The sequence below is a fragment of the Lingula anatina genome, chromosome 2 (assembly GCF_051362555.1).
Source record: "Lingula anatina isolate TDL-2025a chromosome 2, LinAna3.0, whole genome shotgun sequence".
Lineage (NCBI taxonomy): Eukaryota > Metazoa > Brachiopoda > Lingulata > Lingulida > Lingulidae > Lingula > Lingula anatina.
Window position 1 is genome coordinate 45818965 of NC_141768.1, and position 26434 is coordinate 45845398.

The 26434-nt window shown below is 34.5% G+C and overlaps 3 protein-coding genes across 8 annotated transcripts in view; 2 read left to right on the forward strand and 1 right to left on the reverse strand.

The window, feature by feature from the left end:
- LOC106161799 (protein trachealess) overlaps positions 1 to 10027 on the forward strand; it is a 62507-nt gene extending 52480 nt beyond the window's left edge. For all 4 annotated transcript variants that reach the window (XM_087006570.1, XM_087006569.1, XM_087006571.1 and 1 more), the window contains 2 exons: positions 40 to 149; positions 462 to 10027. In XM_087006570.1, the coding sequence (XP_086862696.1) occupies positions 40 to 149; positions 462 to 1933 (1582 nt within the window). In that variant the 3' untranslated portion in view covers positions 1934 to 10027. The remainder of the gene's footprint in view (positions 1 to 39; positions 150 to 461) is intronic.
- Positions 10028 to 10641: 614 nt separating this feature from the next.
- Positions 10642 to 21311, reverse strand: LOC106161859 (prolyl hydroxylase EGLN3). The gene is made up of 5 exons (XM_013538932.2): positions 20378 to 21311; positions 16357 to 16476; positions 14983 to 15116; positions 13684 to 13763; positions 10642 to 12794 (listed from the first exon to the last, which is right to left on the reverse strand). Exons 1-5 carry the CDS (start codon positions 21257 to 21259, stop codon positions 12727 to 12729), a joined length of 1284 nt encoding a protein of 427 aa, XP_013394386.1. The 5' UTR covers positions 21260 to 21311; the 3' UTR covers positions 10642 to 12726.
- Positions 21312 to 21449: 138 nt separating this feature from the next.
- The window catches only part of LOC106171043 (bifunctional glutamate/proline--tRNA ligase), a 30420-nt gene continuing 25435 nt past the window's right edge, over positions 21450 to 26434 (forward strand). For all 3 annotated transcript variants that reach the window (XM_087006566.1, XM_087006567.1, XM_087006568.1), the window contains exon 1: positions 21450 to 21638. In XM_087006566.1, the coding sequence (XP_086862692.1) occupies positions 21596 to 21638 (43 nt within the window). In that variant the 5' untranslated portion in view covers positions 21450 to 21595. The remainder of the gene's footprint in view (positions 21639 to 26434) is intronic.

Below are 26434 nucleotides of genomic sequence, written 5' to 3' on the forward strand. Positions count from 1 at the left end.
AAGAACTATGTGAAAACTGTAGAAACATTTCATTTGTAGTGGTATTGAGTATTCCAACTGCATCATGGACACCAGTCAGATGAAGACTGTCTTCACACCTGATCCTGACCAGTCTGACCACTCTGAAAATGACTCTGGATCTGATCAAGGTGGGCTTACAGTGTGTCCTTATTTCAACTGATTTACCTATATGTATATTTATATTTAGTATTTGAATGTTAAAAAAATTAAATTTTTAAAGATTTTAAAGTGAAGTTTACTTTGGCAATGATTAGCCAATTATGATGTTGAAAATGGCTAAAATTTGCAAAAAAAAAAAAAAAAAAAAAAGAGAGAATAACCATCTATCATTACTAAACCTTATTGAATCTCGAGCTTATATTTTTGTTTAATTTTTGTATATTGTGTTATTGATTATATTTCATGCATTTGAATAAAAAAAATCTTATCTGCATTTTCAGACCCTGGCAAAAATGGAGAAAAAGATACTCCCAGTTTAGAACCTTCCGTAGTTCCTCATGGCACGGTGGCCTCTTCTAGTGCTAACAGGAATGGCAGTCGCCAGGCTTCATCAACTGGGAAAAGTCATTCTTCTAGTCATGAAACACAGTCACCCGAGGCTGCACTAGAAAAGATATCAAACACAAAAGAGGTTGACATTTTATCTGAGGATGTATTTTTTGAAGATTCAAATAAAACAGATACCAGAATTTCCAGGAGAAAACTAGACAAGCCTCGCAAGCGCAAGCGTTCGTTAGCTGATGAAATCCAGAGTCATCTTGATAAGTATTCAGGTACGGTTCAGAACAATACGAGACTTGATGAAAATGGTGCCCAAGGAACAGAGCAGATGCAAAAACAGGACAATGACTCTTCTGCTACTGAACAGTATCAAATGTCATCTGTTGCTTCAGATATGGACCAAAGTCCACCTGCAGAAGTTGCTGCACATATCCAATCTCCCATTCCAGAAGATTTAACCCTGAGACCAAGATCCAACCCCTTACAGTCCCCACCCCTACAGCCCAACACACCAGGTTCTGTGGCAAATAGCACCAAAAGTTCTGAGAACTTTAAGTCAACACAGCAGACATTGCAAAGTCCCTTCTCTGACCAAGATGAAAATGGTGGAAATGCAGTACGTGATCTCGAGAAAGCCATGAACAAACATCTACCTACGGATGGAGATGGTTTCCACAACGACATGTCATCCATTACACAATCCGGTGCCTTGCCATCAAAACAGCAGCAACAGCAGCAACAACAACAACAGCAGGTAAAGTTACAACAACAACAACAACAGCAGCAGCAACAGCAGCAGCAAAAATCCACAATCCAGTGGATAGGTTCTCAGCCTTCTGGTGTTGCATCCAATCTCCCAGCATCCAGTTTACTACGTCATATTTATGCCAATAGGGAATCCGTTATTCGGCCAAATATTTACACGCCCAGGCCGCCATTCTATGGGGACAATGTCCTCCAGGGGGCAACGATGCTAACTCCCCCTGGTGAGGGAGCCTACAAGGAACAGCCATCTTTTAGTCTGGTACCGTTTCCTGCCAGCTCTGTTCAGGTGCCAACATCCTATGGCCTAATGGCAAACTATACTAACAATCACCCCCTGCCCCCTGGGGGTCTTCCAGATTACAACATCACCCCGCCCTCCTCGGTCTCTCCTCAGGAGAAGTACCAGTCTCCATTTCCAGATCCCACGCTCCTTGCACAACATTATTTTGTGGACGGTGGGCAGCAGATGAAGGGGCAGGCCAGCGCCACGCCCGCCCCGGCACACACAGGCACAAGATACGATAGCATGGCCTTAACAGCTCAGTACCAAACTGGCTTCTATGCACACCATGGGGCGTATGCCGCCACCACCTCTTTTGGTGGAAGTGATCTACGAGATAAGCAGAATTCGGACCAATGGTCTTAATTGTAATTTTCCTTCCACTCCCACCCTCCAGGTTGTTACTCAGACTGTGTCTAATGTGGTTGTCTTGTTTTTATCTTTTTTTTTCATCTGTTCAAGCACTGAGGAGTTTTGTGACAACTGGGAACGATGATAATTATATTCCAGTAGGTGTGATCTTGCATCGAAGCATACTATTATTTCCTTTTTTCAGTTTCATACAGAGGTGAGGTTTGGCAAAATCTTGATATATTTGAAATAAATTTCATACAGCTCTTCACCATTCCTCCCCTCACAAAATTCACCTTTGAAATTTTTTGAAATCACAAAGAAGAAATTTCAGATGAAAACAAAGAATGTCTGAGTTCATAGAAAACTAACTTACCAGTATGGTTCCCAGTTGCTCATGCTACTCGCAATAGTTCCCAGAAGTCTACATGTCGGAACAAGCTCAATGATACACTGGTACCTGTCTATATCAACAGGTCTCACAAGATTGATATAATAAATATGGTTTTGTATTAGTCATTAGAGTTGGGACGATTTTATTTAGAGAGAGAAGTAAATCATTTAAGGGTTTAGTGATTTGAAGGTGCCATGACAGTTATATTTAGATTGTAAAAGAGAGAATGAAGAAGAGGACTAGTTATTTATGAATCTGTGATATCATGAACTTTGTTATTTTGAAGAAATGTGTATATTGAAGATAAAAAAGCTACTATTATTTCCTATAAGGTTGGTATTAGGAAATTGTTTGGTAGATTTTTTTAAGGTGGGGCATGGAGTTGTGAAACTGTTAGCCCAGATTTTCCTAGAATTGTTCTGTATTGTTTGTGGTGAAGAAAGAAATGTTGTAGTTGGTTAAATAGTTAAATGTGCAAAGATTTCTCCACAAATTGATTGCGTTTTATGCTTCTCATTTTTGTTTGTTGAAATTATTTTGATAGAATGCTTCACATTTCTTTAAGAATCTTTGTTTTTTTTCTCTTCAACCTGATACAAGAAAGTACAAACATTTTTTATGTACAGACACAGATGTGTCTGTACATATTGCCATCACCTGCGTCTGTCGTCGCCGTCCCTGTCGCCGTCGATGTCGCCGTCGCCGTCGCCGTCGCCGTGCACTTTCATCGTTAACACGATAAGTGGAAGACAGTTTTACTTTTTGGCTTTATATTTACAGAGCTGATGAATATTCATAAAACGCAGGTCAAGTTCGAAAATCAGCATGTTTGGGCAATTATTGTAGTATTTATGCTGTGTTTTCACTTTTTAGCATATATGCAACACTGTTAACACATTTCAAGGAAAACCGATAGGCCTGTTGTCATGAAACTCACAGGAGTAATTAATCTTACTAAAACGCAGATCAAGTTCAAAAATCGGCATGATCGGGCCACTATTTTAGTAGTTATGCTGTTTTTTTCACTTTTCAGCATATGTGCAACACTGTTAACACATTTCAAGGAAAACCGATAGACCTGTTGTCATGAAACTCACAGGAGTAATTAATCTTACTAAAATGCAGGTCAAGTTCAAAAATCAGCATAATCAGGCCATTATTTTATAAGTTATGCTGTTTTTTCACATTTCCTCAGATTCAATTCTTAGGCATGTTAACAGTCTCATTATTTAACTAATAAGATTCGTAAAAGTGTTTGTTTGACATTTCCTGCATCTTTACAACATTGTTAGTTGATTTTGTAAAAATGATGGTAAACTTGTTATCATGTATTGTATAATAGAGTTTCAAAAATGGAAATAAACTCATATCATTGCAGTTTGTCAGATTCATTCATTGACTATGTTCAGAAACTCAGAATGGAGGAAATTGGACATTAAACACTGTTCTATTGATATTTTTCCCATCTCATCAATTTTCTTAGTTGATCATATATAAATGGCAGTAAATTATTAATTTTGTTATATGTTAAAAAAATCGTTAAAAATGGAAAAAAAGCATTTCAGGACAGTGCTGTCTTGTCTACATTTTGGCATTTTCAAGGTGTGACTTTGAAGTTCGTTTGGCCTGAAGACCTTTGCTAGGAACATTTTCTGAATATCCATGATACTAATATTTTATTATTAAAAATTGATGGTAATTATCCTGTTAAACATTATGTAATAGTGCATCAAAATTTGAAGACACCCCTATTTTGGACACTGCTCCCATGATGACCATTTAAGGAAACCATGTCACTTACTGTTCTCAAACTTACAGGAAGAAACATGGGACTTAAATAAAGCTTCAGTGGGCAATGCAGACTATTTGGTAAATTTTTTTGGCAGTTAATCAGTTTTTTGTGAAAATTTAATTTTTCACATATTGGCATTTTCAAGGTGTGACTTAGAACCTCCACGGGCTTGAAGACCCATACCAGTCACATTTTCTGAAAATCCATGGTACATATATTTTATTATGTACAGACACAGATATGTATGTACATATTGCCATCACCTGCGCCTGTCGTCGCCTTCGTCGATCATGTCGCCGTCACTGTTGCCGTGCACTTTCAGCATTAACACCATAAGTGGAAGACAGTTTTACTTTTTGGCTTTATATTTACAGAGCTGATGAGTATTCATAAAACGCAGGTCAAGTTAGAAAATAAGCATGATCGGGCCATTATTGTAGAAGTTATGCTTTTTTTTTCACTTTTCAGCATATATGCAACATCGTTAACACATTTCAATAAAAACCGATAGGCCTGTTGTCATGAAACTCATAGGGGTAATCAATCTTACTAAAACGCAGGTCAAGTTCGAAAATCGGCATGATCGGGCCACTATTTTAGTAGTTATGCTGTTTTTTTTCACTTTTCAGCATATGTGCAACACTGTTAACACATTTCAAGGAAAACCGATAGACCTGTTGTCATGAAACTCACAGTGGTAATCAATCTTACTAAAACGTAGGTCAAGTTCGAAAATCAGCATAATCGGGCCATTATTTTATAAGTTATGCTGTTTTTTCACATTTCCTCAGATTCAATTCTTAGGCATGTTAACAGTCTCATTATTTAACTAATAAGATTCGTAAAAGTGTTTGTTTGACATTTCCTGCATCTTTACAACATTGTTAGTTGATTTTGTAAAAATGATGGTAAACTTGTTATCATGTATTGTATAATAGAGTTTCAAAAATGGAAATAAACTCATATCATTGCAGTTTGTCAGATTCATTCATTGACTATGTTCAGAAACTCAGAATGGAGGAAATTGGACATTAAACACTGTTCTATTGATATTTTTCCCATCTCATCAATTTTCTTAGTTGATCATATATAAATGGCAGTAAATTGTTAATTTTGTTATATGTTAAAAAATTGTTAAAAATGGAAAAAAACACATTTCAGGACAGTGCTGTCTTGTTTACACTTTTCAGCATATATGCAACACTGTAAACACAATATAAGAAAAACAGATGGGCCAATTGTCATGAAAGTCATAGGAGTGGTCAGTTTTGCTAAAATGCATGTTGAGTTCGTAAACCAGCATAATCGTGCCAATATTTTTGAAGGTATTCTGTTTTTTCACATTTCCTCAGATTCATTTCTTAGGCATGTTAACAGTCTCATTATTAAACTAATAAGATACGTAAAAGCGTTTGTTTGACATTTCCTGCATCTTTACAACATTGTTAGTTGATTTAGTAAAAATGATGGTAAACTTGTTATCATGTATTGTGTAAAAAAGTGTCAAAAATGGAAATAAACTCATATCATTGCAGTTTGTCAGATTTAATCATTCACTATGTTCAGAATCTCAGAATGGAGGAAATTGGACATTTAACACTGTTCTATTGATATTTTCCCATCTCATCAATTTTCTTAGTTGATCATATAAAAATGGCAGTAAACTGTTAATTTTGTTTTATGTTAAAAAATTGTTAAAAATGGGGAAAAAAACATTTCAGAACCGTGCTGTCTTGTCTTTATTTCCACGTAAGCAGTTGTATTGTTTTTTATGTCTTTAAACATTATGTAATATTATTTTATGCACTGTCATCATTTTTCAAAAATTGAGACTTTCATCATGTGAATTTGAACTCTCATGATCCTGAAACTGTAATCTTATTGAAGGGGTGGATTGAGACCATCTTCTGGGTCTTCCGGAAGACGGTCAGGTTATTAAGTTTATATTGACTGGTATCTATTTTTTTTTCTGTTGGAAGACCATAAAAATGGGGGATGGATCAACATAGATACTTTGGAATACTATTAGAAAATATCTCTGGGTTCGCTCCTGTTATTGACCATGGTACCTGTTGTGCATGATTAGAATTCAGTGTTGACTGACTGCTATTATAAGCATTATTTATTATTGCATCAAAATTGACAAAATGACCTATTTTGCATCTTTATTTTCTGTTTTTTGTCTGTACATTTGACAGCTTTGCTGCCTTGTCTTTAATCCTTATGGAAGTTATATCTTAGATATATGCAGACTGCAATTTTCTTTTATTAGAGAGTGAAGTTTTTCCCCTCTGCTGTTAGATGCATTGTGTCAACTTGTCACTTCAAATGCTCATTTTATCATTGTGGTTAAGATTTTGTCTCACCTTAAAACTGGAGCAGTATCAGGAAAACTTGGGCTTTCAAATCATGCCATGTACATGTAGCATGTATAGAAAATTAGTCTTGAATTCTAATTAGTTTTAAAAACACTAGGTGAATAGGAGCACTGAAATTTGCACAACATGAGGAAAAATCAAAAAAGTGTTTTTCATGTCTACTGTTATATGAGCAAATCCAAAATGTACAGTCATTTCTTGTATAATATATATACTACTATTTTGATATACCATGTTATAACTTGCATATCAAGCACACACGGTTGAGGGTGCTATGCTATTATCATGAGATTTTTTTGTAACTGTTACATCTTTACACAATTTTATCTATCAGACTTTGCTTGTTGATGATTGTTAAGTGTATATATTTAACACAGCTTCGTAGAAGTTATTAGTTTATATTACTTTTTATGTAAAAGTGTGAAAGCTGCAACTCTGTTGGATTATAATACGTAACATGACTGCCAATATGATGCAACTTGTTTGAAACATTTTGCAGCTAAGCGTGTTCTATTCGTATAGGAAGTTGCATTTAGAGAACTTTTGCCTCGTTGACAGCTTTGCCATCTCTGCAGCTTTTCTTGATCATATGCCTGCTTCTTTGTTCTATTAAGGCCAGCATTTATTCTTATTGTCTTTTGGTGTATGTATATGTGTTTGTGTATGTTTGTGTGGTTGAGATAATGGCTTTTATTGTGCCATGTGATGGTAATGAAGATAGTGCAATGTTTTTAACATGGAAGGAAAAAAGAAACGGGAAGGTTTCGAAGCTATTGACACCTTTGCCATCCCGCTACACTGCTTTTTTTGATCATGCCTGTTCCTTTTTAAAATTAAGGTCATTATTATTATTATTGTTATTATTATTTTTGACTTTTGGTTTGTGTCTGTGTTTGTGTAATTGAGATACGCTGTAGATGCTTTTATTGTGCCATGTGATGTTTAATATTGTGCAATGATTTTAACACTAACTTTTGTAGCAATCAATGCATGCTTTTGTCCAAAAAAAGACCAAATGCTTCCTTTTAAATAGCATAAAATTCCTTGGTGTGAACTAGGCCTAGCTTACTGAATGAATTATTTTGATAATTGTAGGCAAGGTTTTACCATAGCAAAATGGCTAATTGAAGAATTATCAATTTTGATTTCACACACACCGTCAGATTGAAATTTTATGATTTATCAATCAATTTGCTGTGATGGGTGCTTTTTATGTACAGACGTAGTGTGTCTGTACCTAGGGCCTTTACCTTGACCATTTTCCATACAGTTTTTTCGGCACATTGACATTCTCATGCTGTGACTTCAATTTCCCATGGACCTGAAGCCTTATCCTAGAAACATTTTCTGAATTTCTCCACATCAGTAGTACATTTTTAAAAATCACTAGTGGTTGTGCTGCTATGTAATATCATTTTATGCGCTGCCATTTTTATTTTCTGTTTTATGTCTGTACATTTGTCACCTTTGCTGCCTTGTTTGTTTTAAAAGTAAAAATTGCTCTACAAAAAAATGCATATTTGTAATGAAATTTCATATTAACTTTTTTTTTTGTTTATTGATACTTAGAATGTTGCAGTCATGAAAATATTGTTTGGTAAAGTAAAAGGAATGTATTTAATTGAATTTTTGTGAAATATATATTAGCTTACTTCAGATTTGTCTTCCAATTGGCTGCTACCCCATACATGGTTGTATGATGTTATTTTTTCAATTCATGGCATATATCTGTCAGAAGAGACGGATTCTGTGTGTTCCTTTGTTTTGCTTCTACCAGAATAACAGCATTATTTATTTCTAGCTTTAAAAGCACATTTTAGTTAGATTGTTATCAGAAAAGTTAAAATGTTTACCATCCACAAATAAGTTTGCTCATGTGTCTTTGCATGTTTTCAATGTTCAAATTTGATATAAAGGACTGAAATTTGATAAATTAAACCTTGTGAATTGTGATTGCACGGATGTCATTCCTAGAACTTGCAGGTTGTGCTTCATTGTGATGTTATTTTAAGGTTGAATGTGACTATGAACTTCGGCAAAAGTTCACTGCTTTTAAAAAGCATAGGGCTCATTCCCATTAAAATTATGTCTACTTACATTGATCCAACTCCACAGGGACTCGCTGAATGCAATCAGTTTGACATATGAACAGAGTATTAGCATGCCTTCTCTTGTTTCCACATACTCATAAACTCGCCAGCTTTTCTATATTCTACTTGTTGCCATGAGGAGGCTCATTGTCATGAGGAGGCTTGTTGCCATGAGAAGGCATGTTAAACTGACTGCATTCAGCAAGAGTCCCTGCAGAGCTGGATCTATCTACTTAGACCGATAGTTTCAATGGGAATGAGCCCCTAGTCTCTTCCTTTTCTCCACTGGTGCTTAAATGGCTTAAAGCTTCAGTAACTAATGCAAATAGTGCAAATGTTATTTTTATATGTGCCATGTTACTTGTTTTATAATTGCAAATCATTTAGTGCTATATGTATATTTGAGCCCCAGGTGTAGACAGAGTATATTTATGTTTAAACTTATTAATTATGCATTTGATACTTGGAGAGTTTATTTTCTGCTTTTTTAGAAAGAATAGTCTCATTAAACAGAAATCATGTAAAGTCAGCAGTATTGTCACTATGACAGAGTAAAAAGTGAGGATTTTATTGTGTGTTTGTCATTATTTTAAGTTCTCAATATTTCAGTACAGTTATAGAGTAACATTTTGATGTTATTGTGTGATTGATTATTTGGGAAAATGTTTGGAAGTAACAACATTTTGGAAGCTTAGGTAAGGATAAAGGTGTTTAGTTGGTTTTTATCTCCAGAAAAACTGGCAAGTCTATGTTATAACTTCCAGGGGCCAAATCTATAATATTCATTGTTATGTGTTGTACAGAGATACATGTGCTTTGTGTTTTGCACTGGTGATGCCTTTCTAATGGTAACAAAACCTGGCAACTTATTTTACTCGCTTTGTGAACTTTGTGCTAGAAATGAAAAGAAAAAGATGCTTAGACTACTTGCATCATCTGTATTTTCTTCACTGCCATTTTCAGGGTATGGATTTTTGAAATCATGCCGCCATAGAAGGTACATCTTTTCAGTGCACAAGATTTTTCTACATGGATTTTAAGAACATGAGCAGCTTTTTTGCTATGTGTAAATACTTGAAAAAGTATAAATAGCTTATAGCTCACTCAATGCCCAAATGCTTGTTCATATCACATCTGAAATGGGAGGAAACCCATTTATAGCCACTAGTGACCTTCAGAGAACTAAATATGACTGCTATGCTGTCTTAATTATATACCATGTTGTTTGATATCACCTGAACCCATGTTGATTCCTACTTGAGGTCAGATACTGGTCAACACATATTTTTTAGAAAATCCATGTAGATAACTGCACCATGAAGGCTCAAGTCCAGGGTAGACATATAGCTTGATTATTTCATTGCCAGGTTTACACCAGTGTACTGAGGTGCTAGCTGGTGAATGCTATTTGCATATATTGTATTGAAAAATAAAGGTCTGACTTTTGTCCTTGAAGTTTTGTTCTTTTTTGTTGTTTTAAATATTAATTTTTTTTAACATCTGAGGAATGTGGATACCTGGAACGATTATGTGCAGCACAATACTGGATGAGCTAGGTCTTCTCTACCACAATGATGTGTTGTGATCTATTGAATTACAGCAAAGGAGAATTTCTACTGAGATGTTTTTTTTTTTTTTTTTTCTCGGACCAAGGATTATGACCCGAGCTCCCATACCTAGATTGATCTGACAAGATCAATCCATCTTTTTTTTTTTTTTTTTTTTTTTGGGGGGGGGGGGTCTTGTTAAATTGCTCTCAGCTTAATCATGTCTACTGAAGCTGCTTAATCATTAATTATCCCCTAGCAGCTTCAGAAAGCCTGACAGATATCTAAGCTGCTTAAGTTGATGGCAATTTAGCGAGAATCCCCTTGGAGATAGATCGATCCACAGTTAGTACGATAGGGTCTGGGAATGGTCTCTGTAGCTACATATATAGCAAATGAGAGAAAATATTCCTATTCAGCAATTTTGTAAATTTTAAAAAAATTAGATAAGTATTAAATGGTTTGTTCTCAGTAAATTTAAGAGTTTTTAAGTGACACAACAAATAAAATCAGAACAAGATGTTCTTCATTAGAAACATGTATTTGAGCAATTAAACATTAATATGTACATGGATTTCAACGACACTGAAGACTGAACGTCTATTATGCGTACAATCTTCATACAACAATTTACTTTCACAAAGCAATGGTTTGTATTAAAATATAGGTAGTGGAAATGGTATTATTGCACAGTATATATTTATGTTTACATCAACTGTAATTCAGTGATAAGGTCTTATCTGCACAAGGTCTCTTATTAACTGATCACGTGTTTAACCAGCCTCTTGACTGCAGTGTCGCATTCTTGACACCCTCAAACTGGACTTATTGGAATATATGGGGCAGTTCTCAACTTGAAACATTTCTTTAAAAATAATCTCTTCACAGGGAGGGGCAAGAGAATGCTAAAAAAAAAATTAGAAAATCCCTCTCCTGTACATTACATCTTTATCATTTTGCAAAAATAAATAAATAAATAAAAAATAAAACTAAACATCTCACAAAAAATAAAGGAAGAAATACTCCAAAAGTAATCCCTCCTTGCCATATTAACTTAGCAAAGCACAAGCTCCTTGCCGGGCCACTTCTACACGTAGGAGGTGATATGATCTTCGGACACATCAATAAATTCAAGAATATCATCTACTCTTTAAATAATTCATCTAGTTACAGTGCTTTCAATTCTTTCATCATTACTGTTAATAGGTTCTCATATGTGAGACTAAATAGATAATCTTTGACCAAGGAAAGAAGCATTTACAACTTAAAACTCTGTAAGAAGTGAAGAATTTATGAGATGCCAAAAATCACACAAACAATAGAAAACTATAGACAATCAACTAGTGTCGAACTGTTCAAAATGTATTTGCTGTGACAAGATACCTGAATTGCTGAATACACGACTGGTAATATATACGACTGTTCGTCAGAGTTTTTGTCACAAATCTTTCCCTCTACTTTTATTGCTGGTATACATCTGCCCCATTATACAGGAACAATCCTATTTTTAATCAATAACATCCATGCCCCTAAGATACTTAAGTCTAATGGAAATGTAATTAAATTTTCAATTTTAAGTTTTAACATCCTCAAGATGATTAAAAAAATATGATGCATGAAACAAATGACAAATAATGACAATGATTCACAGACTAGCTGGATGATAATACAGAATGTCAGAATATCTTATTGATAATTTTTACATAAAAACTTTTATGTAAAGCAACAGTCAGTGTAATACAGTCATCAGCTCACTGGTCACCTGCATTAGAATACCTCAAAATACTATTAGTCTTCATCAAAGTAGACTGGTCTGGAGATAAATCAGTCTATAGATTATAATCTTTGGTCTATTAAAAAAATCTAAAACAAGTTCTAAAATTTTCAACTAGTATGTTTGAAAATTCACCTTTTTCCTAGTCCAATGCCAAATGCCTGGAGCTGATGCCTTACTTTGTATGTAGACTGAAGCAACAAGACAGAATAATATAAATAAATAAGCAACTACAATGGTCTGGAAGCCCCTCGCTGAACTAATACATTTTTTGGTTACAGAGACTAGAAGTTAAAGCACCATCAACATCAAAAAGCCTCCGCTTTCTCTCTTTTCATTGTAACTTGCACAAATGCACACACCGAACCCAAAAGTGCAAATTTTATCATTCTCAGTTAAACAAAATGACGAAATGACTTAAACTTAAATAAAATGACAAATCAAATGGCCTATATACGCAACCATTTCAGATTTCACCGCCAGCTGTTTCACTGCGTTGCAGAGGTAGACAGGCATTGAAAATAACAATAACAACAAATGAAAAATTCACTGCGAATGTCTCATATACATTTCAAATTTATATTTCTGCTATCTTATAGCAAGGCAAGAGAATAATCATGGGGTCACTCTGTACGATATCTCCTGATTGAATCTGCTTGTGTCTTGTTGCCCATCTTATGTAAATTAATGTAATGAATCACTGTAGTAATCCAATCCAGGAAATTTCATCAGGGACCCTCAGATGAACCACAATAGTGTGTTGTCTGTGTGCAATGTAACTTTCAACTGAAAGCCAATTTCGTCAACAACCACATCTTGGCTGTCACCACATCTCAAGGGATGTTTCTGTTCTTCTTCAGATTCAATGGAACTGATGTTTCTTTGGGATTCGTTGCCTCCACTAAAAAATTTAATAAAAACAACATAATAATGGTAATTATCATCATTATAATAATAATAATGACATTACTGAACCCTAGTTTATGGAGCACTTAGTATGTTTAAATGTCATTTATTGACTCGCATTTCCACATCAATATGTAACTATCTATACTTTGCATTCGCCATTAGGATGATTGACAATACAAGCCAATTCACTAAAAATTAGGTGACAGCAGTAATTCTTGTAAATTGATGGTCATTTTCAAATTTCAAGCAGCAGAATCAATTTCAACTATTATAAACATTTAAGGACCTTCAACACTAATAAATACATATTTCACATCTTGGTGTTATTGATAAATTAATTAATTAAGTAAACATGCAATTGTTACTGTTCTTGGTAGTTATGTTTTCTCCACTGCCTTAGTACCTAACTACTAGTATTATCATAGTATTTTGACTCTCAATTAAAGACATTGTAGTGTTGCAAATTGTAATGCACAGCTTTCCTTAATTTCTTTTATATATAGTTAATTTCTTTTTTCCATCTGAGCTTGGCTTACTACTCTTCTTATATGGATCACTAAAATCACACTCTTTCCATGTTATTTATTGAATAAATAGCTGTAGACTGACTCAATCAATTATATCATTTATCTCCGTCTATTCACCTAAAGTAATGAATCCTAACCATTATTGTTTTTCGGTAAAAATTATTGTTCATAAATGTATACCACTAACAAAAAGTAATTCAAGCCCTTTTTCATAGGAGAAAATAATCTATGCCTTGTTCAATACAAGTTCTTATATCTGTAAAAGGGTGAAATGCTAAACATTAACACTAAGCACATGTTTAGTGCAGTTACTAAGTAGCTATATGTCTTATTAATGAGTTTCCCAGAACTTACAGAGTCTTCCTCCCTGTTTTAGCCTCCTTCTGGCCATGGCTCGTTCCTCTGCGTCAAAATACCACACTGTTATTGCATATCTGCCAAGTAAAGAGAGAGTAAGGTCAACAAAGCATTATAAATAGAAACCAAATAAACAAGCAATCTTCAAATACATGAACCAATGGCACATAAAATAAGAGGGAAAAAAATCTTTTCTTTTTTCCTTCCTCGTCTTTCCAAAACATTTTCAATTTCAATATAAACCAGAGCTGATCTTTAAACAAACTGATATTTCACTGCAAACTGTTAAAGTGGCAAAATGGATGTCATCCCTTAAAAACCCTGTGGAAAATACAGCATAAAAGTACTGCACTGATTTATATGCTTAGTTTAAGAAGGCAGTGCAATTGTATATTATACAAGTATTAATCTTAGAACAACTCCATCTCTCGTATCGATTACAGTCACACAATTAATCCACTGTTCCATCTTACACCATTTAGCAATACACCACCTTAGCATGGGCTTAACTTTTCTTTTCACTATTCCCTCTGATTAGTAGACCTCATAAAACTACGACTCTAAATCAAAATTAACTGAGCTATCTTGTAATTAAAAAAAAAAACTAAATTATTTGTTTGTCTTAGGGCTCATTCCCAATGAAAATATTGTTCTACATCTATAGATAAACTCTGCAGGGATTCTCACTGATAAACAGATTAACACACCTCCTCCTGGCATTGAGTAGAATACAGAAAAGATGGTGATTCAACGACTACGTTGGATACAAGACGAGGTGTGTTAATCTGTTAAACTGATTGCATTCAGCCAGAGTGCCTGCGGATCTGGATCGATTTATGAAGAATGATGGTTTCATTGGGAATGAGCCCTTAATCTCTGGGTCTATTGCCTCAGACCAGTGGCTAATGACAAGTACAGACTGGCACCTGACTGTTAAAGGGATAATAACTCTTCGTATGAGATCTATATTTCACAATAAAAACATTGTGAATAACTCATAGAAATATAATATATTCTGTTTTACCACAAAAACGGCAGTTATAGCTACTATTCTGATATCTGAGCTTGTCTTTGGACCACGTGACCTCTATTGATGGCTATACTCTGTTAAAATCTCTTAAGTGATTTTAACAAAAAACCAAACTTTTTAGAAAAAAACCAGGGACTAACTTTGAATGTAAAAATGGATTCATTAGCCATTGGTAAGTATGGGAAAATTGTGGTTTACTCCAGGAAAATTCATTTTTTGGCTAAAACAAAGAGTTATTATCCCTTTAATGTCTGTCTACCACTCACCTTCTACTGTATGATGGCATCACTTGGTGTGGATTTCTTCGATCTGACCAGAAAAATATTAATCTGTCGAATATTGGTTCAATATTGGCAACCCCTGAACATCCATCAGGCGTAATTCTGAGCGTTCCTCCGACCTACTCAAAGAAACAACACTTGAATTAATCAGTGTAAAAATCATCTAACAGTTCTACAACATTCAGGCATAGTGGAAACTATTAAAGCAATGGAAGTCATTCGGACTGGCAAACTGACAAAAGATCTAAATATTGCCAATGTCTGATGGACAGCTGCCATAGCTATTTGTTGCAAATCGTAAGATTTACTGTTGGTCAACAGGACTTCATAATGATCACATTTAGTCCTGAGTGCTTTTTTTTGTCAGTGAAATTGAAGGACTCGCAAATTTTCTACATCTCAACATCTTTATGATTAGAGTGCTCTCCCCAACTTCACACATGCCATCTTGTCCATCACTTATGCACTGTACATGTAAATAGCACATTTTACCAGCACTTTATGGTGTTTGTTTCCAGTTTGATACGAAAAACAAATATGACACGACAAATACAGTCACCATGATAAATGAACACCTTGTGACCTATAAAAAAAATCAGTACTATCTTTGATCTATCACATCAGTCATTTATCAAACACATAGGAATTTACTAGGACTTTATCATGTGCCATTTTGGTTTTCAGAGCTTACTGGAAACTACTGATCAGAATTATGTTTTAGCTGCTAGTGGAAACAACAGAGGCATGCTGGTGATACAGGTTGATTGCCAGTTCTAGTAGATTCTGGGGAGGGGGGGGGGAGGGGGGGGGGACACATGCAGACTTAGGAACAGTTCACAATGAATATTGTTGTCCTAGATAATATACACTTACTCCACGGGGAATTTTTCTGAATCAAAAAGTTGGAAAAAGATTTCTTGGCTAAATGTAATCGGATTAACAGACTAAGGGACCATTCCTAGACTCTATCACATTAACTGTGGATTGATCTATCTCCGAGGGGTTTCTCCCTAAATTACGACCAACTTAACCAACTTAGATGTCTCTCACACCTATTGAAGCTGCTAGGGGGTAATTAATTTTCATTTAGCAGCTTCAGTAGGCATGCCAGACATCTAAGCCGCTTAAGCTGATAGCAGTTAAGCAAGAAACCCCTCGGAGATGGATCGAACCTGTTAGATCAATCTAGGTATGGAAACCCAGTCTACCACGCCTCCTTAGCATTGAAAAGCTGTAGATGATACAAGTACAGCAGAAACAAGAGGAGTTAATGCACATTTGACTGGTTGACAAAATTCATTGTGAATGGCCCATTACAGAACACACAGGGTACAAATAGGCAAAAAATGTTCTACTCACACTGGGATCCCAATTTTTATTCAGGTAATAAATACAGGTAATGCATCTTCCATCTCCATTGGGATTATCGACATGTTTGACATAGCCAGTGCCATGACCTGGGTAGCAAGCAACCATTGCCTGGAATAAAAGGCAAAAAAATTACTGCGACTAACACAAGATTGTTGTAAGCCTTTATATGATTGTTATTTGTAGCAATAGTGAACTTCTATGAATCTATATACTGACATTTAAATGTCGTGATAATGCCTTTAAGTGAAACAGTTGGCAATTACGTACTGGTTAATTTAAGAAAATCAGTATTTTGCTTTCAATTTGTGGAGTAAACTTGAAACAAGTTTCAACTCTTAAAAGAAAAAACTGATGTTACATATACAAAGTAAAAATCTTGACTACAAAAAAAAGGAAACCTTATTGGTTTATTATAATTTATTATATTATAATATAATTATTGAGCTTATGCACACAAATCTTATAATTCAGGTGAGGTCTTTCATGTATCATTTTTTATATATGCTTTTGTTTATAAACTTTTTGATTCATTTAGTAATTTATCTCTCTTTATATCTATCAGAAGTTTTAGTCCATTTTTTCAATAACAATAATAATAATATTTCAATGATTAAATGGTTTAATAATTAAAATGATATATTTTAGAAGTTTTTAGTAATAAGTTGCATCTATAAAATGACTCATGCCAGATAAAAGTATTCTATATGGGAATTTTGTGTTATTCCTCCACAAGAATAATTATTCCACCTGTCCCTGCTCTTAGATATTGTGTACCATATCTTAGATCTAAATGAATCAGTATTCTCGGTCTTCCTAACATTTCCAAAGATATATCGACATCAGGTACTTATATCTGAGGGGTTTTGTGGTTTTAAGGTTTGAATTGGGAAAGATAAGTAGTTTTGTATTATTTTGGCATAAAAATATAACTTTTTAAAGTTAAAACACATTTACAATGTGTATAAAATACCATTATTTATAGTACAATTTTTCACAGTTTGATAATAAGTGAAGTACAATTAATAAACTATTATTTACATATTGGACTGCTTCTTTTTCCTACATTTTGCTATATCTTATGGCATTTTTTTCTCTTCTCTTCTCTTCTGATAATAACAAATGATCGATGTCTTGTCCTTCTTCTTTAGTTCATCCTCTAGTTTTATTTTTATCTGAAAACTTTACCTTAAGAAAATTCAACAAAAACAAGCATGTCCTTAAATCATGTCCCTATTCTAGGGTCAACATTAGTAGTATCATAACAGTGTGTGTAAATGTTTACCCCTCCATAAATCTAGTCCACCAGTGGCTACAGTACATGCGCACAAAACCACCATATGAAAACCCCAAACCCATGACCATTATTTACTGACCCATATTGTTAGCTTTTAAAAAGCATTTATTTCAGAGATTTTAGCCATTACTTTGCTTATGGTCAGGGTTTTACCCACTAATGGGTTAAGTGTTCAGTTTCGACTCCCAGCAAATCTTTGAGGCCAACTGTGTGAATCCTTTGCCAAAAACTCAATCATGTATAGCAAGAAAACACATAAAGACTAGAAAAATATTTCCAGTGACTGATTTATTCACTCCACTTCTTTGAAGACTAATAAAAGAAAATAGCTTTGATGTTTTTGCAATGACCATTCGGGATAGTTGTGGTAAACTTGAGTAAACCGACTATTAATCTCATGGTCTACATATCTCTCAGCATGTACACACAACACAAAGCTCGGGCTACGTGACTTCAGTCTGTCAGATTTTGCATTTATCATGACTTTGCTAAGGTGGATCTGTTCTGTAAACCAGATGAGACGTTTTTGATTTCAAAGAGAGATATCAATTTAAATAGTCCAAACTGACATGAAAAAAAAAAGACTTTTTGTGTACAAAACTAGGTAAAATGATATTTGAGAATGTATTTTTTGAGTGTATGTATTTGAGTGTTAGACCTCATTCAATTTTGATCACGAATTGCTTTTTTTGTTAATAATTCAATTGAAATTGACTCCTATGTTGCTAAATATGAAATTGTTTTTTTTTTTCAATAAAAACTATTTTACGCCCTAAAACAATCTTAGCATTACATTTATTGCATTTTTTTCATTCTCATTTTCCTGATTAAATTGTGATTTAAACTATTTAATTTGAATAGCTGTCTTCTAAACAAGCAGGAAATATTTATTTAAAAATAAAGTGGTCCACCAGTCTGTGTGCCACAAAAATGACAAAAAATAAAAAGTAGTCCATAGTATTTTCACCGTGCCCTACTTCTCCAGTTTTACAAACCACAAGGTGAACCTCTTTACATTTCTGCATAAATTATTTTAAGTCCGCCCATGACAATGTCAAACCTTTAATTCAAACACCTTCATTTTCAAATATTGTAAAGAGCTATCTTTTATTCTGCTTTTCAAAATAAAAGATATTTCTCCTGCTACTGCCTATAGCACCTTAGCCATACACCCAATAAGGAAGTAACTATTCATTCATTGATATTCTGTTCATTGTTTAAGCACAGGTATTATGACTGACGTACATGCAGTTTATCAAGTCCACATACTCATGGCTCGAGATGGTTTAAGCTGAGAACCCTGTAAACCACAGAATTAATTAATCAGTTATGAGCTTGCGGACGGAGAACATGCAGACTGACAGACATGTACAGTACTTTTCTTAGTTGGCTACATGATTAAGATCAGCCGCAGACTCAATTTTTCCTTTAATTAGCATATGCTGTCTACTGCAAATCAAATTTACAAAACACTGCCTTTTCTCATTTTGCAATTCAAAGATCTCAGTTTCACACATTTCCCTGTGCACATATATATATATAAGTTTCTGTGTACACAAACATCTCAAAGGGCATGTTCCCAAAGACCGAATCTGTCCAACTCCACGGAGACTCGCGCTGAATGCAATCAGTTTAACAGATTAAGAGGACACCTCCTTAAGTGAAGTAGAGTACCATGTAAATGAGATGAGGCCCCTCTATCTATGTGGACTGATGGTGTCTATGGAATGGGGTCTTCAGAATTATGAGAATTTGTGTATAATTAAGATGTGAGAATTGATGGTGGAATGGCAAAATTAAAGGTATGCCATACACATTTTAAAATGTCTCTACATTGTATTTCCTATGTAGACATATCCTGCAATGATGCTTTTCAATTCATACCTTGAAAATTATAAAACTCTATATATAAAAGTGCCTGATGTCAATATTACTCCCTTCTAAAATATACAAGAAGACATGGCCAAGTGACCGGCCTGTAATTTAGAACTAAATTATTTAATTGTAAATGGTATAACACATTGAATCCAAGTGCAGAAATAAATTGAACAATGACCTCTGATCGATATAGATTAAAATATTGCTGTGCATTTTTTATCAAAAATTACTGGCAAGTAATATAAGGAGCAAGTTGAGGCAGTTCTGGGAGAAGTAAAATACTCCTGCAGGTTGCACTGGGGGTAAACAAATATTTCAAAGAATGTATGTTAAGGGCTGTGATGAGAAAACTGATTTTTTAAAAATAAATTTGGACAGGATATCTTCACAAGATTTAAGATATTGATTTGAGAACCCCTCAGTTTACTTTAATTAATTTATCTATTTCTTCATTTCACATCTTATCTGTTTTATGCACTATTTTGAATTAACATATAAGTTGAATTTAACATTAGTATTAATGGTTGATATCGAAGGATTCACTTGTTATTCACTGACGTAAAAATAAGATTTTACAGGTTCTACAAGAAAATGCCTAGTCTGAAAGCAGAGAAAATTCTTAATGCTGCTTTGTCATATCATGGAAAACAACCAAAAGTTAAACACATAAACAATTATATTTGAGAAGTGTTAACAATAAAGTTTTTTTAGGTTACTTTTCAACATTTCATAAATCTAGTTGAACTGTCCTCAACTCAAAAGTTACCAAGACTCTTGAGTTTGGAAAAAAAAATTTTGAGTTGAAAGACAAGTGTTTCTTCCTTAACAAATACCCACCTTTGTTCTACCATTAATGTGGTATTTGCCTAAACGATCACCGCAGTGCATAAGCACAGTGTCCATATTTGAAATCAAGTCTCCAATATTCTGGCACACAGTTTCTGTCCCTTCTACCCACGTTATCTTGTCTCCCCTAACAGTTGCCGTTTCATTCCGCGATACAACAAGCTGTCCATCTTGAAATACACCACTTTGTTGAAGCTTCTTCACGTCAGCTAATACCTGATCACCCTTCTGGCCTAAGAAATTGTCTACTACACATATTCCAAAGTCATTCAAATCTTTCACAACCAGTTCAGCAACCTGTCGGTTTCGTTCTTGTTGTTGTCTCTGAAGATCTATGGCAAATGTGTCGTAAGGTGCCATATTGCTGACAGTGTCAAGGCTTGGATCAGGGTCTGCACCATAAGTATTCAGAAAGGGTGTTAATTCTTTAACATCGACTACACTGTTAGTGTTAGAATCCACAGCACCAGTGAAATGTTCTTGTTGTAAATTTTCTTCGGATTTATACGTTTCATCGCCCTCATGAATATTCATAGACGCGAACTGATGCCCAGCATCGTCATTAGTGAGCAAGGGTTGACGTGACGATTGTCCCGTACTGTTATTCACGGCGATTGACCTACAATTAGAACTCAAATCTATTTTCGTTCGACTTCCCGCATTCCCTTGAGAAGACGAGAGTCTTGGGTGCTGCCCCTCCGTTTGAACAAACGAGGAGCATTGCTTTTTGTGAACTTTCCAGTGACTTTTCTGGTGTTCTCGACAACAATAGTACGTTGACCTACACTTTCCACACACTTTTAAGTTCTCAAATGTCCCACATAGCTCACAAATATATCTACAGATGGATATGCTGTCCGTATCACGTTCCATGCTGCCTTCTGTTGACCTTCTTGAGGTAACGGGAAGTCGGTCACAGGTTTGATTTAGTTTCGAAGAAATATTTTCAACAACTAAAATTCTCTGCTGTTCTTGGTTATCCCTTTGAAATTAAAAGTATTTTTATTCATCACAAAAAATTAGTGATGTTCGTCAAAATCACTTCGGATATTGTTTTTGACATACTGAGTTGACCAAAAAGGTTCACTGCGGGACTTGTTTCTTTCTGAAATCACGCTGTCGAGAGCCTTCCCGGTGGAAGAAAAAGCCAATTTATAGTGAAAGTAGAGTTTTTTCACGAAAATATTGTGCAGAGCAACACAAGCAGAAATGACACTTACATTGAAAGCCAGTAAAACATCGCCACCAATAGGTAAGAGCGTGAATATGGATGTATTTTTACCGTTTCTGCCGGCATCATTGCCCTTGCCTGCACTGCCAGCAGCTGTTGCAATACCAGTGCAGTGCTAAGTATATTCTGTTATAAATACGGTATATACTTTATGGCATTGGGCCCGAACCGATAAACTCCCTTCCTTCCTTTTTATTAAAAACTATTGTTACTATTTTCTTTTTAATCCATTTGATTTATATTAATTTTTACTGTTTTCCAATTTAATATTTCTGTTTTTTATTTAATTGAATTTTATTATTATTATTATTATTATTATTATTATTATTATTATTATTATTATTATTATTATTATTCAGTTTATTAAATCATTTTTCATTTTTGCAAGTCGGAGATACTAGTTTTGTAGTGGTTTTGGCGATTGCATTTTGGAAAGGGATCAATTATATTTTGTCAATGAATTGCCTCATGAGGTTTGGAAGCTCTTAACCTTTCTCATGAATATGGATGTGTGAGGTAGTTTTATGAAAAATACATCAGATAGAATTGGATCTTTACCAGTGTCTTGCCAATTAAATTAATTAGTTAATATCTTTTATTTATTTATATATCGCCAAACTCATTGCATGCTCCCATTCCCCTACCTAGATCAATCTAGCAGGATCGACCCATTTCTGAGGGGATTCTCGCTAAATTGTATTCAGATTAAGCAGCTTAGATATCTTGTGCACCTACTGAAGCTGCTAAATGATAGTTAATTACCCCCTAACAGCTTCAGTAGGAGTGCCAGACATCAGAGCCACTTTAGCTGAATGTAATTTAGTGCGAAACCCCTAGGAGATGAGTCGATCCTGTTAGATTGATCTCGGTATGGGAACGGGATCTTAATGTTAAATTTAAATGTGTAATAAGCCCTCTATTAGGAGCTTTTCTATCTTAAACTGATATGTATTAATAATAATTTTTTTTCATAGTCAATTATCCTATCTATAGATATCTATATTGGTTCATGTCATCAGAAGAGAGCTCTTCACCAATCTGTGATTCATAATTGCATGATGTAGGATGAGACTTGTTGTTTAACAGTCAACAACTTTGGGTTTGGTCCAATTTATGTCATTTTGTAAATTGTCAAATAAGATTTTTTAAATATGCACCATGATTGATGGAAATTAGTGTGGGATATCAGAGAGTAACATTTGTGTGATGTCAAGCTTTATATGACCTGAATGACTTCTCTAATGGTAATAAATATATAAACCCACGCAACACTGGCCACAGACATCTGATTTATATCTGTGTCTTAATTACCATTACATGCTCTGTGTCACTGGCCTCACTGGCATTCACCACATGGTCGAGGAAGATCTAAATTTTTTATTACATTATTGACCTTGTAAAATAAAACTGCTTTTTTACTTACACATGTAATGCTAATGAATAATTATATTATTTAAGGCCTGCAATACTTGTAAGACAGTAATATATATAGCAAAATAAAAAAGAAATTAAAAATTTTGCCCCAAATAATCATTTCAGGACATTTCAACAATTTTTTTCTCTCATCATCATATTTCCTCTCCAAAAGATGGGAAGTGTTGAAAAGATTCACACATTAATGAGTTCTAAATTTTTATTTTATTTCAATTTTTATAAGTAGTATTATATTCTTTTTTTTTTTTCCTGTTATGCAGTCTGTGGGCTCACAATGAAAGTATATCGCTAGGTAGTTCAAGCTGACTCCACAGGGACTCTCACTAAATGCAATAAGACCCCATTCCCAGAGAATAGATCGATCCAACTAGATCGACCTAATTCCCTGGGGGTTCATGCTAAATAGCTGTCAGCCGAAAGTTAATTACCCCCTTACAGCTTGTAGTAGGCGGGACGGACATTGAAGCCAGATTATCTGACAGTAATCTAGTGAGACTCCCCACGGAGATAGATCGGTGTAAAATCTATGGGAATGCACCCTAAGATGAAAAAATTACTATACCTTCTGGAATTGAGTTGAATACAGAAAAGCAGATGATCATCCAAATTAGTTGGAAAAAAACGGAGGTATGTTAATTTGTTAAGCTGATTGCATTCAATGAGGCTCTCTGTGGAGTTAGTTTGAACAGCCTAGCAGTGTGATAGTTTGATAGTCCAGTTTTCATCTCTATTACAAGATTGACTCAAAATGACATAACTAATTAACCCCTAAATGGGTTTATGGATTGTGATTTTGGCAATGGTATATGGTATTCTTTAGTGATTATAGGGAAATTTTCACTTGATAATTTCCAGGAAAGTTAATCTTTAGCTATTTTAAGGTGCACAGCACTAAATGCCTTTAAAGTAGGGATTATAGTAGTTCAATTTGTCATGGGTAATAAGATACAAACTTCATCAATTCCTTACTTAATGACATGATACACATATTTGTAACTTTTTAAAATATATTACGGACATGTGCTTATTTCATAAAAAGACGTAATGGTTTTTGGGGCTCAGTTAAGACTGCTTAACTCTGAAAGAATGGACTTGGAAGTTTACTGAGCAATCTTGGTCTGGGAGGGTTTTGCTAGTGATTGGTACATATTGATATATATATATATATATATATATATATATATATAAAGGGGCTCTTGTCACCAGTTGTTGTAGAAATAGGTGTCAGGACAATAAGAATTTGATGTAGAGAAGTGGTGGTAAGATCCCAAAATTGAGAAGAGCGACCATTACATTTTTTGTAAAACATGATGATAATATTTTCTTAGCAGGCCTGACTAAAATTATTTTGGATTTGTATTCTTTTGTGAAATCAGCCCCAGATGGCATATTTTTTATTTTATACTGCTCAAAACTTTTAATCCACTGAAAAAAAACCCTCTCATGCTGTGATTTCATAGTGCTGTGATATATTTTACACCCTCTTGATACATCAAAAGAATGCTTCCAGCAGGGTTTTCAAGTAGTTCTCATGTCTTAGGGATTACCCTCTTATGTCTTAACACATTTAGGTTAAAGCGGGTGGTTCTATAAAGATACCCATCTACATTTTATGTCTCGGAACCTTTTTTATTTTATTTTTGACATAACAAACAAAATTGTTTTGAAAAGATGCCCATCTGCATTTTTTTTTGTCCCAGAACATTTTTTATTTTATTTTTGACATAACAAACAAAATCTTATTACTTTTATATATCGTATTCAGGATATTTTGTCATTCAAACCTGTCATTCTAGGGCCTGTTTGATAGTCATTAAACATTTACAATTGTTTTAGGTGTGTTGTTTTGGTTGGTTTAACTGTGGATATTAAGTAGAGATTAATTAAGCAAACAACCTCTGAAGTTAACAAAGACCATTCATCCAGGATTATGTGACTTTTTGCATGTGCAGGTACTGCTGACTGATTGATGATGTTTTATAACTGATACTAAGTGCATCATTATAATGGGGATTTATGTTCAAGATCTCGCCTGCATCTATCTCTGGACTACATGCGTTTTGTCACTCGGTTGTCCTGATAAGAAAAATTAGGAAATTAATTAAGGGCAAAAAGGTATATGTTATTTGTGGGAGAAGTTATTATTTGAGCTGTTCTTGTTTTTTCAATTTTTTAAATAAAAAGTAGCCTGTTTTGTTTTTCTCGCAGTGATTGCATTTTCTTTTATGTGTCATGCTTATTATTTTCCTTAGTAGCGTTTCCACTGTGTATGGTTTGTGGTTACATAATGTAAAATTTGATTGATTTTTTACAATATACCAGTTAAGAAAAAAAGAGTAAAGAAATAAAGTAATTAATAGGTAAAAAGACAAAAAGTAGACATGAGAGTGTAAAGCACTGACACAGGTAAAGCATAAAAAAAAAACCCAAAATGTGGTAACTTTCCTGACTAAGGTTTGAAGGGCGAGGTGATGGGTTTCCATATTTATCATGTTTGTGGTCGTTTTTAATGACAGAGCTGTGAAAGTGATAACCTTCCATGGGACTGCCTACGTGCTTCATGGGCAGAAGTTATAGAAATATTGTGGCTTATCAGGTGGAAGTGTCACTTATTACCTCGATTTGAAATGTAACTGGACCTGCGTATGTGACATTGTGCATGAATTGGAACCCAGCAACCTGCACACGCACATGGTATGTGGTCCTCGCCACTGTGTCCATGTGATCAAGTTGTGTACATGTTGTTGGGGATTTTTTTTAGTAATATTAACGATTTTAGCTTAAGGGTGTACCTGATGGTTTTCACTTCGCTATCTGCCTCATGTCATTTAATAGATAGATATATCTACATTTTAAAAAACAACATTTTATAAGGATCAATTCATTATTGTACACATTTGTGATGTTTAATGTCACCTTTATTGCTGGCAACTCATTCCAGTGATGACATGAGCCAGTCATTGATATTGATATTAATATTAATGGTGAAAAAAATACACATTTAATTACTCGGCATCATAGCAGGGTGACCTACAAAAAAAACTTCCATGATTCAAGATAGAGGACTGAACACATTTTCTGATAAGATATGGGCAGTTCTGTTGTTCCATTCCAGCTATTCTGGAGATAAGTGTATTTGAAGCCAGTGGAGAGAGAGCAAGGTCACCTTCATTGGGCTTTAGTCTGAAGGCGTTACTACACTCCCCCCCCCCCCCCCCCCCCCCCCTCAACCAGTAGCCCTCAAATGGAACACTCAACAATCCTAGCTGGATTTCAGTGAATTTAGTCACATAATCAAAATGATTAGTCTGCTGAAAATTGAAAAACTAAAGAAAATGTTTGTTTTTTGTTCTTATTTATGTATGTATTAAGCAGTTTTAGTA